At 41.5% G+C, this 18457-nt stretch overlaps 1 protein-coding gene across 1 annotated transcript in view; it reads left to right on the forward strand.

Moving 5' to 3' along the window:
* HAP1 (huntingtin associated protein 1) overlaps window positions 1-17570 on the forward strand; it is a 65300-nt gene extending 47730 nt beyond the window's left edge. The window contains exons 11-17 of the mRNA XM_087714439.1: window positions 578-712; window positions 4086-4156; window positions 4536-4757; window positions 6805-7094; window positions 10006-10224; window positions 10905-11007; window positions 15057-17570. Coding sequence (XP_087570565.1) covers window positions 578-712; window positions 4086-4156; window positions 4536-4757; window positions 6805-7094; window positions 10006-10224; window positions 10905-11007; window positions 15057-15540 — 1524 coding nt within the window. The 3' untranslated portion in view covers window positions 15541-17570. The remainder of the gene's footprint in view (window positions 1-577; window positions 713-4085; window positions 4157-4535; window positions 4758-6804; window positions 7095-10005; window positions 10225-10904; window positions 11008-15056) is intronic.
* Window positions 17571-18457: the final 887 nt, after the last annotated feature.

The following is an 18457-nucleotide window of genomic DNA, read 5'->3' on the forward strand; positions in this document are numbered from 1 at the left end:
GGAGACTAGTATAGATCTATTTCAAGCTATTTAGCTCTCATCAGCTAGCCATACCCTTACTGGGATTTGAACAATATATATATTGTTTAAACTGCCAGGAACTTCTGAAAGAAGAAAGTTAGCCTACACAAATGTATACAAATGCCATAAAAGTATACGTCACAAAAGAAATTATTCTTGTAGTAATCATTTATACGATATGCTAAGATGCCTTGTTTAGATATCTCATTTCTATAGTCACCTGGTTTCAGCCATTGCTGAACAAAAAGGGGAAAAACATCATTGATGCTGACTCCATATTTAGACCCCCCCCATAGCAAAACGTCAAAGAAATCATTGATTATTCAGGTGACATCTGAAAATGATGACTCATATAATGACTTAATTACCTGTATTACATCAACCTCAGCAGGCAACCAGTGCTCCATTGCTACATGATTTTGGCTCACAAAAGGGTTTAAAATAACTCTGTGGGGAATCCCTTCTTTTTAGTTAGTTTCTCCCTTTATTCACTTGGCTTGGCCCCATTAAATATGATGTTCCTGACTTTTTGTTCTATTCTGTGGCATCATTTCAGCTCCAGGACACACAGGAGAAATACACAGAATATGAAGCAATGTTGCATGAAGCTAAGGAAGAGAATAAAAATCTTCGCAACCGCAGTTTGCCCAACAGCACCATCCATCACAGTTCCCCCACCTTCTTACCCTTGGTAAGGATATATAATGCATAGATAAGAGAATGTATACATGTGTGTGTGTAAAAATGTGGAATATATAATGTGTGTGTAAAAATGTGGAATATATAATACATATATAGTAGAAGGATACGCGAACACTTGCATATACACACATTTATAAATGAGATACATATGTAATCTAGCCTAACCCTAACCCTAACTTTGTTATTCAAAAGTAGAGGAGGTAACTAGAGGGTCAGTCACACAGGACCTTATTTTTACTAATAGAGAAGTGATAGGGGGAATAGAAGTTGAAGGAAATTTGGAAGAGAGTGACCGTGCCATATTAGAGTTCAAAATAAAACAGACACAAGCAACAGAGCATAATCAAATCAGAGTCTTAGACTTCAAAGAAGCTGAAACAAACTCAGAGTTTGGGAAGGATACCAGGAATGAAAATCTTAATGGGGAAATCAACTCAGGAAGCTTAGGGAAATTTGAAAAAATATGATCATAAAAGCCCAGTCCAGCTAAATAACATTGGAAAAGAAAAACAAGAAATACAAGAAAAGAGTTATTTATATGGTTGCATAAATAATTCTCTTATTAACTGAAAGAAGAAGAAAAGAATCAGTACAAAAAATGGAAAGAGGGACACATAACTAAGACAGAGTATCAACAAATAGCCTGGACTTGCAAAAATGAAGTTAGGAAAGCTAAGGCTCAGAATGAGGTAAGATTTGCAACAACTGTCAAAAATAATAGACAAGGTTTCTTTCAACACATACAAAACAAGAAACAAGTCACAGAAGCAATCAGTTCATCAATGGGAGAAGATGGCAAGGAAGTAATAGGCAGTAGAGAAAAAACAGAACTGCTTAATTCATTCTTGGCCTCTGTCTTCAGAAAATACAACCCAAAAGCAGAACTGCAAAAGATAGGCTAGAAATGCAAATTAGAATAAGAAAATAAGCAAACATAAGATAAGATGTCAGCTCTAGATGGATTCAATTCACTAGGTCCTGACAGATTACATCCCAGAGTTCTGAAGGAACAGGCAGATGCGATCTCTGAACTATTGAACCACATCTTTCAAAGTTCTTGGAGCATCACGGAACTATCTGAGGACTGGAAAAGAGATGATGTGGTTCCCATCTTCCCCCCCCCCCAAAAAAAGGGGGGGGGTCCAGGAAATTACAGACCAATCAGCCTGACATCAATACCTGGGAAGATCTTGGAGAAAGATAACCAAGCAACAAATTTGGAAACATCTAGAAGCATTAACCAGTAGCCAACATGGGTTCATCAAAAACAGATCGTACCAAAAACAAATCTTATTTCATTTGTGACAAAGTGACTAACTTAGTAGATCAGCAAAATGCTGTGGACATAGTACACTTAGAGTTCAGTAAGGCATTTGAGAAAGTAGACTACAACCTACTTCTTGGAAAGATAGAAAATTGTGGGTTACATAGCATCACCACCAAATTTGTAACTGGATGATAAACCGTACTCAGTGGAACTACATCCACTTGGAGGAAAGTAAGTAGTGGGGTGTCTGAAGGTTCTGTTTTAATCCAGGTATTCTTCAATATCTTCATAAGCGATCTAGATGAGGGAATAGAAAGGGAACTCATCAAATATGCGGACAACACTAGGCTGGTAGAAATAGCCAACTCCCCAGAAGGTAATGTCAAGATCCAGAAGAATCTCAACAGACTTGAACACTTATACTTACCTAATAAAATGAAATTCAATATAGATAAAAGTATTGAATTGAATTGAATTTATTTCATTTATATGCTGCCCTTTTCCCCGAAGGGGACTCAGGGCTGCTCACAATCCAAGTCAAGGGAAGGGGTACAGATAAGGAATAAAAAAGACGAACAGAACAATACACAATTTAAAAGCACACAACAACCATACCAGTCGAGGGGGGGGGGGGCAAAAGCTCTTTAGCCCCACGCCTGTCGGAACAGCCAGGTTTTAAGGGCTTTGCGGAAGGCCTGGAGGGTAGTGAGGGTTCGAATCTCCACGGGGAGCTCGTTCCAGAGGGTCAGAGCAGCCACAGGGAAGGCTCTCTTCCGTGTGGTCGCCAGTCGGCATTGGCCAGCGGATGGAATTCGGAGGAGGCCTAATCTGTGGGATCTAATTGGTCTATTGGAGGTAATTGGCAGCAGGCAGTCTCTCAAGTACCCAGGTCCAATACCATGAAGTAAAGTTTTATACTTAGGCAAGAAAAAACAACTGTACAGATACAAATTAGATGAAATTTGGCTTAATGCCAATAATTATGAGAGGAATCTTGGAGTCCAAGTGGATAATCACTTAAATATAAGCCAACAGTGTGCAGCAGCAGCCAAAAAAGCGAATGCAATACTAGCCTGCATTAATAGCGTCATAGAATCAGTATGACATGAAGTATTGGTACCACTTTACAAAGCCTTAGTGCAACCACACTTGGAATACTGCATCCAGTTTTGGTCACACAATATGTAAAAAAAGCTGTGTCTCTGGAAAGAGTGCAGAGAATAGCAACAAAGGTGATTAGGGGGCTGGAGGCTAGAACACATGAAGAACAGTTACAAGAATTGTGTATTTCTAGTCTAATGAAAAAGAAAAGGATTAGGACATAAGACATAATAGCAGTGTTCCAATATTTAATGGGCCGCCATAGAGATGAAGTGGTCAAACTATTTTCCAAAGCACCTGAAGGCAAGACAAGAAACAACGGATGGAAACTAATCAAGGAGAGAAGCAATCTAAAATTAAGGAGAAATTTCCTAATGGTAAGAACAATAACCAGTGGAATGGTTTGCCTTCAGAGTTGTGGGTGCCGCAACACTGGGGGCTTTCAAGAAGAGACTGGACAGCCATTTGAATAACCTCTACCCTTTACAGAGTGGGGAACATGGGGGGCAGAGGGTAGAGGGGAGACAGCACATCTAAGAGTGTGATTGTTTTAATTTGTCCAAGACTCAACTGCCAGAATGGTTTTGCAATGAACTTTGGATGTGGGTGTTAGAGAAATAGCATCTCTGAGTAATGGCTAAGAGAACAGTCAATGGCTCAGTTTCCATATCACACTGAGTCATGATGAGTTCTTCAATAATGGTTTAATGAATACATATTTCTTGACTGGAGGCAGAATACTAAGCCATAAACCTTAGTTTGCAGAAGTGGACTAGTACACACTAAATTTAAACAAACAAACATTATACATTATAGCTGGTGCTAATATGTCTTTCTGGTTAGAGTTTAGGAGAACACTGTTCAGCTCTGTTCTCACTTGGGAAGCTGTAGTCTAGTAGGAATAGAAAAGGAGAAATATCTTTAGGAATTTCCTAAGTAATATTACTTTTTGCTGCCAGAAGAATAGTCTGCCCATGGTTACTTTTTGTTGCAGGATTCCCTGGCTGCAGAGATCAAGAGCACAATGAGAAAAGGGATGGACAGCTCTGGGTCATCTGAATGCAAGTGAGTGGAGAGTACAGTAGCATTCACAGATTGGCAAGAGGCCTGAATTTTTTTTAAAAAGTGTATAGCTCTAGGGATACCATGGCGATGAAGGAAGAAGTAAGGGATGCTCACTATCAGGAGGTGAAGGTGGTGCTGGTGGAGGCACCAAATTATGGAGTTGAACTGACTTAGTCTGCAGATAGGTGGAGCTTAGAATACTTCTTGGTGTTATGGACAGTAGAGGCTATGATTTTATTAAAAACAACATGGAAAAATTGGGACTTACAAGTATTTCAAGGATGCGACTCTTTTGAGTTTTTTGACAAAGAAAGCAACCAACCTTCTCTTTGATTTCTATCACTGATCACAATATTTCCATCTGTCTGCTTATTTTCAGAAGCTTATGGCGTGTGTTTGAGACAGTGAAGGCTGTGAAACGAGCAACAAAATCTAAATCGGGAAGGGCAACCCCTTTGAGTCTTCCTCCACGTTCCCCCAGAGCAGCTTCAGTGGCCTGCAGTCACTTTAGCACTCCACGTAACAACCGTTATGGTTCGGATAGCCCCATTATGCCAGAAGAAAAATATCACTTGGCTCCTGAAGTTTTCAATGCTACCCAGTGAGTATTACTAGGATCTGGACTCCTCTGTGGCAATACAGATTTGTAAAACCTATAGGAGATATCTCATGGTTGACTTAGCCCAGTTTGCCATCTGGCAGTCTTCAGATGAGTTGGATTAGAGTTCTGGAAATTATCATCCCAAATATCCAGACCATGTTCTTCGGAAACTTGGATTAGATCTTAAAGGCCAAACCTACATACAATATTTTTCAGATAAGATGCTCTGGACTATAAGACTCACCTAGCTTTTGGGGAGGAAAACAAGAAAAAAAAATCTGCCTCTGCCCCTCAGCAATTTGCCTACTTGCATCAAAAAACAAACAGCCTGGTCAGCTTTAGCACAGCCTGTTTTAGCACAAGCAGCTGATTGGTTGTGGGATCTGCCTCTGATCAGCACAAACAGCTGATTGGTGGTTGAAATACCACTGATCAGCTGTTCCAGTCTGTGGGTATCGCCACCATCTGTTGCCACCATTGCTGCCCATCACTGCTGTTCCCTATCGCTGCCTCCGGGTGCCCCATTTTCAACCTCTGTGTGTGCCCCATTTTCAACCTCTGCTTGTGCCCCATTTTCACCCTATTCCAGGTGGCATGGATTGTCGCCGCTGCCATCTATCCCCGCTGCCTGGAACAGCCCAAAAATGGGGCATGAGGAGGCGGAAAATAGGACGCACGGAGGCTGAAAATGGGGCGCGCAGAGGCAGTGATAGGTGGCAGGGGCGATGGGCGGTGGTGATCCCCACAGCCTGGAACAGCTGATTGGTAGTATTCTAGGAGACAGATCCAACCACCAATCAGCTGGTTGTGTTAAATCAGGCTGTGCTGAAGCTGATCAGGCTGTTAGCTGTTTGTTGCAAGGAGGCAAGTTGCTGGGAGGCAGAGGCTGAAGAGTGGGGGCTGGTGGGTTGGCGGGGCTTTGGCAACATTTGCTGTATAAGATGCACAGACATTTCCACCCATTTTGGTGGGGAGGGGAGTGCATCTTATACACCAAAAAATACAATAGTTTCTGGCTCTCCAGCCTTGGATTATGATTATTTCCCAGGAGTTTAACAACATATTCCATTTTATTTCAGTTTATGGGGACCATATATTGCAGGGAAGGCTGTTTACCTTAATGGATCCCAAACTTTCCAGACCAGCCATAGTTGGAGGTAGTCCCATTGAAAGAAAGAAAAATGAGAAATTTTTTGGGACTGCCTTAAAAGACATCAAAAGATTCATCAGTATTTTGCCCTGCTGGGCCTTTGATAAAGAAAAAGCTGTCAAATAACTATGTTTCTATCTCTAGGAAGCAATTTGGGGTATTGACTTTGAGATGAAAAAGCCAAAACAAGTGGGTAGCTAAAGAAAGACAAGTCTCCTCATTCCTTCCTCACATCACCTTGGATTTCTCTAACAGACAAGGAGAGCAACTCTTTATCACCCTATTTCTTTAATTGCTATGCCTACTCTGGCAAAAGCTTTCAGCTAGACTCCTTCGGCACTGCTTTTTCAAACTTTGATTTGCAAACCATAACAGTGTCCTCTTGACATCTTGCATTGTTGGGCACAACCCATCAAACTGCTGATGTACCCCAGAATATCTCCTGTCAACCCCAGGGAGCTTATTATCCATTCATGGTACCTTCTGCCTCTGGTGAAAAATGTCTTGGTTCAAATCTTATAAAAGTGCAGTTGCCAAATGTCCAGTCCTTGCTTTTACTAAAATCAAGACAAGATGTCTTTGTTGGTTTTTTCTAATCTCTTATCGCCATATTTGTCTCCCCCATCCAGTTTCAATAATGCATTTTTGAGGCAGGGATGTGTTTCTGGGACAAATGTTTATATTTTTGTTGACATATTGATGGATCATGGTCAGTCTGTGCTTCTCCAAAAGATGTTGAATGACAGTTTCTAGAATCCCCCATTGTCACTACGTACACTGGAGCTGTGAGGAGCTATCGTTCAGCAACATCTGGAGGACCAGGATTTCCCCCTCTGGCAACAGGGTAATGGTGGTGCTTTCGGAATCAGATCAACTTAACAACTCTCTTTATTTTAGCCGCGGCGTGGCTGCTACATCAGGTACACCTGGCCACCATGTCTTGGAAGCTGCTATCCAGAGTTTGTCTGCTCGCCAGAAGAACTACAGCGCTGAGCTTTCATTTTTTGAGATGGAACGTGAATGCAAACTGAAGCGCTTGGCTCAGGAGGCGGAGGATTTCAGTGGGTGTCTGACCCCCAATGGAAGCATCGCATCCATAGACACCAACTATTCAGGCAGTTCTGGAACCTCCTTCAGCTCCTACTGTTGCTTCCCTGATAAGCTTCAAATTGTTAAGCCTATGGAAGGTTAGTGCAATGGGGGAGCCCGGGAAAGCCCTCTTCACTTAGGGAAACAGCTTACTGTGTTTCCCCAAAAATAAGACAGGGTCTTATTTTGACCCCCGGATTAAGCACTTGGCCTCATTTTCAGGGAGATTTTATTATTTTTGAGGTGCAGGAGGCAGTGAGCGTGGTCACCTCATGGTTGTCACTGTATTGCAATATTTTTGGGAGGGCTTATTTTGGGGGGAGGGCTTATTTTAACACATGTACTCAAAAGCTTGATTGGGCTTATTATCCCGGGAGGTCTTATTTTAGGGGAAACAAGGTACTATGAGTTGTTCATTTAATGTGCATCCTTTGGCTTTCCAAGCTCATTATTTTCAGAGTGCCATTCCTGAATAATACAGGTAGTCCTCGACTTACAGCGGTTCATTTAGGGACTGTTTGAAGTTACAGCCTCACTGAAAAAAAAATGACATGACCATTTTTCACCGTTTACGATTGTTGCAACATCCTCGTGGTCCCATAATGAGAATTCGGACACTTGGTTCATAAACTCATATTTATGATGCTTGCAGTATCCTGGGATCATGTGATTCCCCCTTTGTGACCTTCTGACAAGCAACATCAATGGGGAAGCCAGATTCACTTAACAATTGTGTTACTAACTTAACGACTGCTGTGATTAACTTAACAACTATGGCAAGAAAAGTCATAAAGTAGGGCAAAATTCACTTAACAAATGTTGGGCTCAGTTATGGTTGGTTGTAAGTCAAGGAGTATCTGTACTACACTTCCAAAAGTAATCTTATGAAATTCCAAAAGGAAACGGAACTGGAAGGGTGAATTTCTGGCATTCCAAAAATCTAGATGGGTGGTGGGGGGGAGGAGGCGTGAAAACGTTATAGGACAGTGCTTCCCATTTTAATGTGGAGAAAAGTACAGACTTTGGGGGAGGGGTTGTTTCTTGTTTATTTTAAGCTGTGTTAAATTCCTGTTAAGACTTACATGTACTTCATGTAACGGTGGTAGGAGCAATCCCCGGCTTATAGTGTAACCTAATGATTGGAACAGATTTTCCACTTATTGAGGATTGAGATCAAGATTGGATTCAAGGAGGGGGCTAAGATACAGAGAGTAACCACAAGAGCCCAATCTAAAGCAAGGACAAGGATGGAGCAGAAATAAGAGGAGAAGGAATCTAGGATTCTTCCTAGCCATCCTGATTTAAAAGGATAAGCGAGATGTCCTAGAAAGGCGAAAACCCTGGACATTGTAATCCTTCTGCCATGATCTAGTAAATGTATTGAATATATCCCAGTTGTCTGTGATCAAGCAGCTTGGTACCCAGAAGCAGTTCATCTGAGGAATGTGTCAGCTAAATGAATAGCTAAGGAACTGGTCAAAATATTTAGTAGGATAAGCACACCAATCGAGATCCTCACATGTAGCTTTGTGGAGATTTAAGAATAAAAAGTCCTTATCATTCTCAGGCAGATTATTTTACTGAAAGGATGAACCTGACCTTGAAAAATATATTTAAGAAATATGCAGGCCAAGTCCCAATATTTTGGGTTACATGGCTGTCTCTTCTAATGTTTGTATTTGGTCTTTTCCCGTGTAAGATTGAGATTGTCTTGGCAACGTTTCGTCGAGGTCTCACTCGCCATCCTCAGGCTGGTGTTTTCAGCTGAAAACCTGAATACAACAAGACCAATGTGTGTGCGCGCGCACACACACACACACACACACACACACACACACACACACACACACAAGCTGAGGAATAAGTTAAAAGCCCTAGGACAGTGATGGCAAAACTTTTTGGAACCAAGTGCCTAAACCAGAATGTGTGTCTATGAATGCGCGCCGGCCAGCTGATCTTCTGGTTTCCAGCACATGTGTGCGCTGGTCAACTGGTCTTCACACATGCCTAAGCACCGGAAATCCAAAGACCAGCTGGCTGGTGCATGCATGCCCCCTTTCAGGCCGTTTTTTGGGCCGTTTTCAGGTCATTTCCGGGCCCACAAGCACCTGCAAAGACCAGCTAGCCAGCTGAAAACCAGAAGTGCAGTTGGCGATGGTGCTTGTGCTCACAGAGAAGGTTCTGCTTGCCACCTTTGGCACGTGTGCTACAGGTTCGCTATCACGGCTGTAGGACACATTGCCCAGGAGCACTTAGAAATAGTCAGAGAAGGAGAAAAGAGTCTGTAATAAAGGCTTAAAGGCAAAGCAATTTACTGTAGGAAAGCCAAGTATTCATTGTTATTGTTACTGTAGGAAAGCAAATTACAGGCTAAGAGGCAAGGTCCCTACATAGTAAAAGGAAGAATTGAGTCAGTGAATTATGAAATTGAACTGGAAGATAGAAAAAAAGAAAATCTACCATGCTAACCTCCTGAGGAAATGGCACAATGGGTCTGAACCTGGGGTGACTTTCCTTGTACTGAAAGAAAGCCATCCAGAATTGTTGGGCCAAGTGATACTGCAGCTGTCCCATGGAAAAATACATATTAATTCTGACCAAGGAATAATCAAATTATAGATTTAGAAAAGTTGTTATGGGACTGTAAACATACAGTATGTTTTCCATACAACCAGGTTTAACTGCTTTATAGAGCACAGAATAGAAATGGGTGAAACACAACCAATTAGACAATGTTCCTGTTGGATTCCCGTAGAGTTGAAATATACAGATACCCCAGGGGACATTGTAGAACTATCTGTAAGTGACTGGTGTCCTCCAATTGGGGCTTAAATCTTTCAAGATTCCCTCCTGCCTTTAATGTGTTGTCCATGTAGTTTGGAAATTTCTATTTCTCGTTATAATGTTGGTTTGCAATTCCCCATACTTCTGTTTAGGCACGCTACAAATGAATTTTGCTGGGATTTGCCATTGAGTCCAGCAAACTCAAGTAGACTTCTCTCCTTTTAGGTTCTATGACTCTGCACCACTGGCAGCAGCTGGCTCGGCCTCATCTGGCAGGAATCTTGGACCCTCGACCAGGTGTCCTTACCAAAGATTTCCGCCAACTTGACACTGATCTTGAAGAGGTCCACAATCTAAATGACTTAGAAGAAGATGACATTGATGCCAGCGCCTTGTCTTCCCTTGCTACCTCAATACCAATTAAAGCCAAAGAAAGGGCAACTGGTGAGTGGGCTAAGCAGGGTCACTCCTAATGATATATATTAGCTTGTCTTGGTAAGATTTGAGGAAATCCTGATTTGCAAGTTAGTAAACATCACCTCAACTTTCCTACAGGAAAGCAGTCATAATTTGTTGGCAGCTGTGAAGTCCAAACTTAGCATTACTGGTAGATATACTGTGGGTGTTTTGACAGTGTTCCTGTGGCAGTGAATCAGGTGGGGTCATGGGAATGTGTTTGAGAGAAGGCTTCTAGGAGTAACTTTCTACTGGAGAACCTGTTTTCTTTAGTTCAGTGTTTCTCAATCTCAGCAAATATAAGATACATGAATTTTAATTTTCAGAATTCTCCAGACAACAATGCTTCCTGTGTAATTCTGGAATTGAAGTTCATGAACTTCACTGGTCTACTTTTTCAGGCAGTCATTACCAGCGGATTCAGCCAATCTAAGCCACAGTGAGGGATGCTGGGACCTGTAGTTCAGTAAAATCTTGAGAGCCACAGGTTCTCCACCCCTTTTCCAGCTGGAGGCTATGAATCATTGCTGAAAAATTGGATGAAATTTAATGCCCTATTGTTCATAGAAGCTTTTCCCTTCCCTTTTTCCTTTGATGTTTGTCCACCTCCATGACTCCCCTCCCCATTCTACTCATTCGATAACCCTTTGTTTTCCTGTCCCGTTTAGTTTTTCACTCCGTTAACAATCTGCCCCAGACCCCGCCTACTTTCACCATCACCACCTGTTGCATCATGCACCCTAGCAAAGAGGTTACCATGGTGACACCCAGGTAAGCATCCTATTGCCCTTCCCTTAAGCTTTCCAGCCACCTGTCCTTCTCCTACAAGGGAAGGTCATTTCCTACATAAAGGATGTGTATGGGCACATCTGGGATTTTTTGTTTTCTACCTCTTGTCTTGCATTCTTCTCCTTCCTCATTGTCAAATCCTGACTTCAGGCAATTCTCCTGATATGCGCGACTTCAGGGCACATGGATGGGAGTCCTGAAGTAAGAAATCCTTGCTTGCTGCTTCCTTCCTCTCCTTCCAGCAGAAGAATTTCCCTCCTTGATTCATCTCCTCCCATTGGATAATGGCTGCAGAGAGGAGCAAGGCCTTGCAGGAAATAGAGAATGGAAGTTCATAGAATTGGGAGGAGGAAGTTATAACTCCTTACTGCTGGGGTTGATTTAAAATTATTTCAGGTGATCAAGTATATTGTCCAGAAAATTTGCATGATAAACAATGACTTTATATATTTATTTTTTAAATAAATAACTGCATATGCTTAGGGGCATCTTGCTTATCGTATTTTTCAGAGTATAAGATGCACCAAGATTTTGAAGAGGCAAATTAAAAAAAAGTTTTTGTGCTCTGCAGATTTCCCAAAAACGGCCCATTTTTCACGAAAAGAGGCCCATTTTTTGTCAAAAAAAAGGGCATGCATAGCCTTTAGAAGGCTTATAGAGTATTCCTGGGGGCTGTGGGGGAGGGCAAAATGAGCAAAACACGGCCCATTTTTTACTCATTTTTTCCCTCCCCAGCAGCACTCTGGAAGTCGCCTAAAGGCTATGCACGTCCATTTTGGCAAAGGGGTGGAGTTTCAGGAGACCAAAAATGCTGTATTCAGTGTGTAAGACGCACCCAGATTTTCACCCTTTTTTGAGGGAAAAGGGTGCGTCTTATACTCCGAAAAATACGGTAACTGGCGGATAGTCAAAGCTGATACTCGGCTCATGAAACCCTGGCTAAGAAACCACCTATTGGGAAGCCCGTAAGAAGTCATTGTAGGATAATAAAACACAGGCACCTGCCTTTGGTCAACATTAATGTTGGATGCAATTGCTCAAATACTTCTTCAGAGGCTTTTAGTTGCTCTGAGCCTCTTCTCTCCCATTATACTCCGGTGCAGTTGCCAATTTGAAGGAGTCAAAGGAATTCTTATTTCAGAGGCATTGAATGATCAGCCTTCCCCTGTTCTGGAGAATTTCTTTGTCTTTGCTTGGTTAATGTTAACAAGGTTTTCCTGAAGGATAATGGATTGATGAGGATTTGGATGATAAGCAAAGCATATGGGACTCCTTCCTCCTAAACAGCTCATTATAAGAAAAGAACAAGGTAATGAAGGAAGGGCTTTATTTAAGTCAATTTTTCTCAGTCTTTCAGTCCATGCAATCCTGGCTTGCATGGAGACTCATGAATCTACAACATTATGACTAATTGTATATGACAAACTTAAACTTTCAACCCAGGTCAACAAAATCCAACTGCTGTGTCCAGATCACCATAATTTAATTAATAAATGATAGCGGAGCTTTCATGGTTTGCTGAGCCATATGCTACTCAAACTCACTGTAGCCTAACCTATAGCAGTTTGCAAACCCAGCAGTCATCCCTAGAGGTTGATATGGGCCGCTAGATCCAGCCTCTCTGGGAAAGTAAGATTTTAACCCCCTATTTTTTTGCAGACTTTACTGCCAACATCTCTTTATTTTCTGCAAACTAACTGAAATGAAATTTGTGATGCTGGCTTTCACTGCTGAGGCCTCAGCTGATCCTGTCCTCAGAAAGATAAAAATGGATAGCTAACAAAACTAATGCTGTTGAGACGTTTTCCTAAATCAAAAATGGGCAATAAATAAATTAATATTTGGAAAAGGGTGGCAAGGAGCCATTCTGCTGTGGAAAATGACGTCAGTGGAGGTGTCATATCTGAGCCTGGAACATTTTCTCTTAAGTTTCAACTATTTCTTTACACAAAGCATATTTCAGAACTTTCCGTCCTTCTGAGGACCCAGATTGTTGAGGGCAATATGCTGGCACTGTAAACCACTTAGAGAAGGCTGTAAAGCATTATGAAGCGGTATAGAAATGTAATTGCTATTGCTATGCAAAAGAAAAAGAAAAAATCCAAACAATTGGAACCTACAGATTATTTATTTATTTACTTGTATCCTGCCTTTATTGTTTTAACAAAGCGAACATATCCAACACACTTTCCTACTCCTTTACTTCCCACAACAACAATCCTTTGAAGTGGGTTGGGTGAAAGAGAGTGACTGGCCCAAAGTAACACAGCTGTTTTTCACGGCTAAGATATACAGGGTGAACCAGAAGTCAGATCTCATAGGACACTCACAATATGTTTTATTATTTATTTACTGAACTTTTATGACATCCATCTGTCCTATAAATTGTCTTATAGGCTATAAAACACATAGAAAAGTAATCAAAATATCATATTTTTCACACTATAAGATGCTCCGGCTAAAAGACATATCTATCTTTTTGGGGGAGGAAAACAAGGAAAAAAACTGCCTTTGCCTCCCAGCGTCTATCCTGTATTCATCTGGCTTGTTCGCCATAGCTCATTCGTTGCTACTGCCAATCCCCACTGCCTGGAATTGGCAAAAAATGCGACACTCCAGCCCAAAAATGGTGGGTGGACGGTGCTTCGGCAACATTCCATGTATAACACATACCACAATTTTCACCCACTTTTGGGGGTAGGAAGCGGTATGTTAAAATATTAAAACCACACAGATTAAAAATTTAAAAACTCAAAATTAAGAGATGGATGGCTTGGGGACAAGGTCTTCTTACCCTATCACATACCCATTGATATTTTTAAAGGGAAAATGTTCCAGTCTTAGGAATGTTCAAACATCCTGGGTCACAGAATTAAGGAAGTTCTTAGAAGAAAATGTACATTATATTTAATGTAATTTATACAGTTGTCAATGGGGCCTAATTTTTAGTATGCCTTAGGAATATATGTGTGAATATGTTTGTAAAAACAGTCACAGAAGAAATGGAAAGAAAGGGGCTGAATAGCCAGTCATTGCCTACCTGTGGCCTCAGTGAAAAAAAACCCCCTGCAATTGGTAGTAATGTTAGGAGCAACTTCAGGATTAATATATGGGCCAGAGCTTTTCTATCATTTTCTATAAGGTACCAATGGAAATATCTTCCTCCTGGACAGCAGGACCAGGTTCCTGATTTTAGAAAGCAGGCGCTGATGCATTGATGTCATGGCTGAGGAATTTTGGGAAATGTAGTCCCCGCACGCTTGAAGGGGGCCAGGTTAGAGAAGGCGGCCCTCCTGTAGCTCGAGACTGCTAAAAAGACTGTATCATGGCGGACATAGTACTGTTGATTTCTTTTGTTTTGCAGAAGGCCGAATTCAAAATAAAATTGTGGTGGATTGAGCCTTAAAGGGTCATAATCTGTAGTTCTCAGCCTGCCTCAAGAACAACCGGAGGCAGCCATTGCCCATAGGAATTGCCAGGAGCCTGTCTCAATTACCTGAAAGGGAACCAAAAAGTACCTTTTTTAAAATGCTGCTGTTATAATTCGGAAAGAGGTACTCAGTCAAGCCCCAAAATATTAGGGCATCTCTCTTTTCCTATTCACAAATTGCAGGAGCCATTTGTGGAAATGGAGCACAAGTCCACATCCTGCAAAGCTTTCCTTCGTTTTCACTTTGCAGACTGAACGGAAGAGGGCGGAGTAAGGTGTTTTCTCCATTCAGTTTGTTCCATTATGTGCTCCTTTCTTATTTTATATAGAAAATTAGTATTTTCAGGGCTCAGGTAATCACGGGCATCTGCACCTAGTGGAGAAAATACCTTGTAATTTAGACATTGTTCTAAAGGGTTTCCGTGAAAGAAACTTCTCAGTTGCCAGAATTCCTAGCCCGCACAGATTGAGAGGCTATTGCAGAACAAATCAAGGTGGGTTGGGATGTATGTTTGCAATAATCACCTAACCCAAACATATTAAAACCTTTAGACTAAATGCTTGTTTTTTTTCCCTTCCTCCTGCTCTTCCTCCTATTTAGTCTTTATAATACAGTTGTGCCGTCTTGTGGGCCCTGCACGGGGCTGAGTCTGTCTTCCCCTCCTCAGTCCCACCTTAAGGAACAACACAGGGAGAAGAAGAAAGAGAAGGAGCTTGGACTGGTGACTCTACTGGCAAAGCAAGGTATTTCTGCACAGAGCCAAGGACTGGCGCTCGTGTCCCTGCCCTGCGTTATTAGGGATCCAACCCCCTCCTCTTGCTTTTCTTCTTCCTTGGTTTCATTGTGGCACTACCACGCGGAAAGCTTTGTTGATTGGACTTCAGGACTGCAACAGAAAAAGCCTGAGAAGAGTCCGAATAGCATCTTTAGCTTGAACCTGGTAGAGAAACTGCAGCAACTGGGCCTTGATAAGGTGTTGGCTAGAGGGGAAGCATCATATCTAACCATACACCAGGAATTTCACCTGGGAAAGAATTGTAGCTCTGGACTTGGAAACCAGCAAGATCAAGTGGAGCATCAATAAAAACGAAGGGGTGTTTGTGTGTCCTACTGCCTGCTTTAGAAAAGCTGGACGAAACTCGGTTGTACAACTAGAATATTGGGTGTACCAAGTTGAGGAGCACTTACGTTCCACTTAGAGCACTGTTTTCTTCACTACTTGTGAATCACTGTGGTTGGCATGTCTATTACAGGGTTACATTGCATCTTCATTCTTCAATTTCTTTTTCCCTCCTTTTCTCTTTCCCACTGCTGATGAAATATTTCTGTCAAATGACTGTTTTTAGACCAATATGTAGATGTATCCCCAATCCCAATCCCATTTCTTCTGCCTTTTGTTGTCAATTTTATTCTACTAGAATTGCACAATTCTAGTAGAATTGGGTTGCCCCCTAACTGGGTTAGGGGGCAAGGGGCAAAAGGAGTGGGGAAACCCTTGAACTTTCCAGCTAGAAATGGCAATGGACGGACTGAGCATTGGAAGCAGTGGCTGGAAGTCGATTGTTATCTGTGCGGAGAAGCAAAGATTAGCAGTAGCATTTCTACATCCTCTTAGCTCATTGTTTTCGTATTTGGTTTTGTTTTCACCTGTCTCTGCCCTGTGTATAGTTCTCATTTTAATCAGGGATGGCAGGCTAAATAGAAATTTTGGTGGGAAATTTTATTGTATTGTGAGGAGTTGAGACGTTTCTTCATCCTCTTTTACTACCAATGCTGCTATCCTTAACCTTTGTTAACTATGACATGGTGTCTAGGTTTTCATCTTGATGAAGCCTGTGGAGATTTTCTCTCTTAAAAGACCTAATCATAGTTTATTATAAAAAATATTGATGAAAGATCATCAGGCTTTGATTGTGGTTGTATTATATTTCCAAAATGAAGCAGCTGTTGCTTTCTCTTTGGTGTCTGAGGATTTCATTTGGGAATGTAGAATTTCCTGTTTCTTAAACAAAATCCCAGCATTTTATTTTTCCTTCCAATCTACTGTACAAGCTGGATCCGTATTTATGTTTTATCCACACTAAAACAGGAATAGGTCTTGTTCCTACCAATTCCTCCTGAATGAGTATTCTCGTTCTTTTAAGAATTAAGCCAAGTTTGCAATGGCTTCCACATGTGTCATGTTTCTCTTTCTTCTCTTGAAAAGAATGCCTGCATTTTTCCATTTATGTATGTTAGATTAAAAATCCAACCTCATCCCTCCTGGACCTGCCTAGTTCTGTACTCCTTGCATGCTCGTAAATATGTGCTTCACAAAATGCCATTTGCACTCCTTCTCCGAAGGCCAGTTTGCACTCTTCCACATTTACAGTTTTTCTCCTGTGACTTGGCAAAATTAAATGATGATGCTGTTTCCCTGACCAGTCTTCTGTGTTTTTGCCTAAATACACACATTCAAACATGTACACACTTCACCTGTTGGGAAAACTGAGCTAGATCACTTGCTTCACCCATTAATATAGCTTAACTGTTTTAATAGCAATGACATTTAGAAGTGAAAGCCACCCCATAGTACTTTACAGGGCAGTTTAGAATTGTCCCCAAAAAATCTGGACCCTCATTTTGGCAAGCTAGAAGGATCTTGAAATTGTCAGGATTGACTTATAGACTGTGGCAGAGTTAGCCTACAATAGTGTATTCTAATCACTGCGCCTCAGGGCTCATTTAATTTAACACAGTGCTCAACCACCCATTGTTACTTATAAATCATTGTTTATTATATACTTCAGTGTTATTCCTGAATCATGCTCACAAATTAAATGAATTATGACACAACATGACTAGTAAATTGGGGTGTCCTACTTTGGTATAAGTGCCTTTGAAATTTGAAGATAGGAAGAGTGATTGTAGAAGAGATAGATAAGAAGCTAAGTCCAGAGAGACATGTCAATCATATCCTGACATTTTTCAGGCTTTGGGCATTTAGGTGAATGTCAGAAAAACCTGTTGTGAGAAAGGGTAGGCGGGTAATGTAGAAATAAAATGTGTGACTTCTTATATATACATTTTTTTATTCTGATCAAGGTGATTCAAATATTTTAGTCCAACCTGCTTAGATAACCTGCCGCGAGCTGCACTGGCTGCCTATTGGTCTTCGGATACGCTTCAAGGTGCTAGTCATCACTTATAAAGCCCTTCATGGTATTAGACCTGGGTACTTGAGAGACCGCCTGCTGCCAATTACCTCCAATAGACCGATTAGATCCCACAGATTAGGCCTCCTCCGAATTCCATCCACTGGCCAATGCCGACTGGCGACCACCCGGAGGAGGGCCTTCTCTGTGGCTGCTCCGGCCCTCTGGAACGAGCTTCCTGTGGAGATTCGGACCCTCACCACCCTCCAGGCTTTCCGCAAAGCCCTTAAAACCTGGCTGTTCCGACAGGCTTGGGGCTGATGAGTTCCTGTCCCCGCTCGAATGGTGTGCCTGTTGAGTTGTTTTTAAAATTGTGGTATTGTTTGTCTATGTCTTCCCCCCCCCCTATTTGTATCCCCTATCCCCCCCCCCCCCGACTTGAGTTGTGAGCCGCCCTGAGTCCCTTCTGGGAAAAGGGCGGCATAGAAATATAATAAATTCAATTCAATTCAATTCAATTCAATAACTCCACATTGGAGGGCTGTTGGTTAGACAATGAGGGTTATAAAATTACATTACCATATTTTTCGGAGTATAAGATGTTCCAAAGTATAAGACACACCTAGATTTGGGGGAGGAAAACAAGGGCAAAATATCTGCCTGTGCCTCCCAGCAATTTGCCTCCTTGCAACAAACAGTACAGACAGTATACACTGTTTGTAGTGTTATATTTCAGACTATATTTGTACAGATGCTGTTAAAATTGATGTGCTTTCTGGAAGTATAGTTATTCTCTACTATTTAAAAGAATAGCACTTTTTAAAACAATAGCACGGGGCCTCTTCAGATCAAGCATTTATTTTAAAA

Source organism: Thamnophis sirtalis, unplaced genomic scaffold, assembly GCF_051295495.1.
Source record: "Thamnophis sirtalis isolate CommonGarterSnake01/CBP01778 unplaced genomic scaffold, rThaSir2_p1.2 scaffold_4, whole genome shotgun sequence".
Taxonomy (NCBI): Eukaryota; Metazoa; Chordata; class Lepidosauria; order Squamata; family Natricidae; genus Thamnophis; species Thamnophis sirtalis.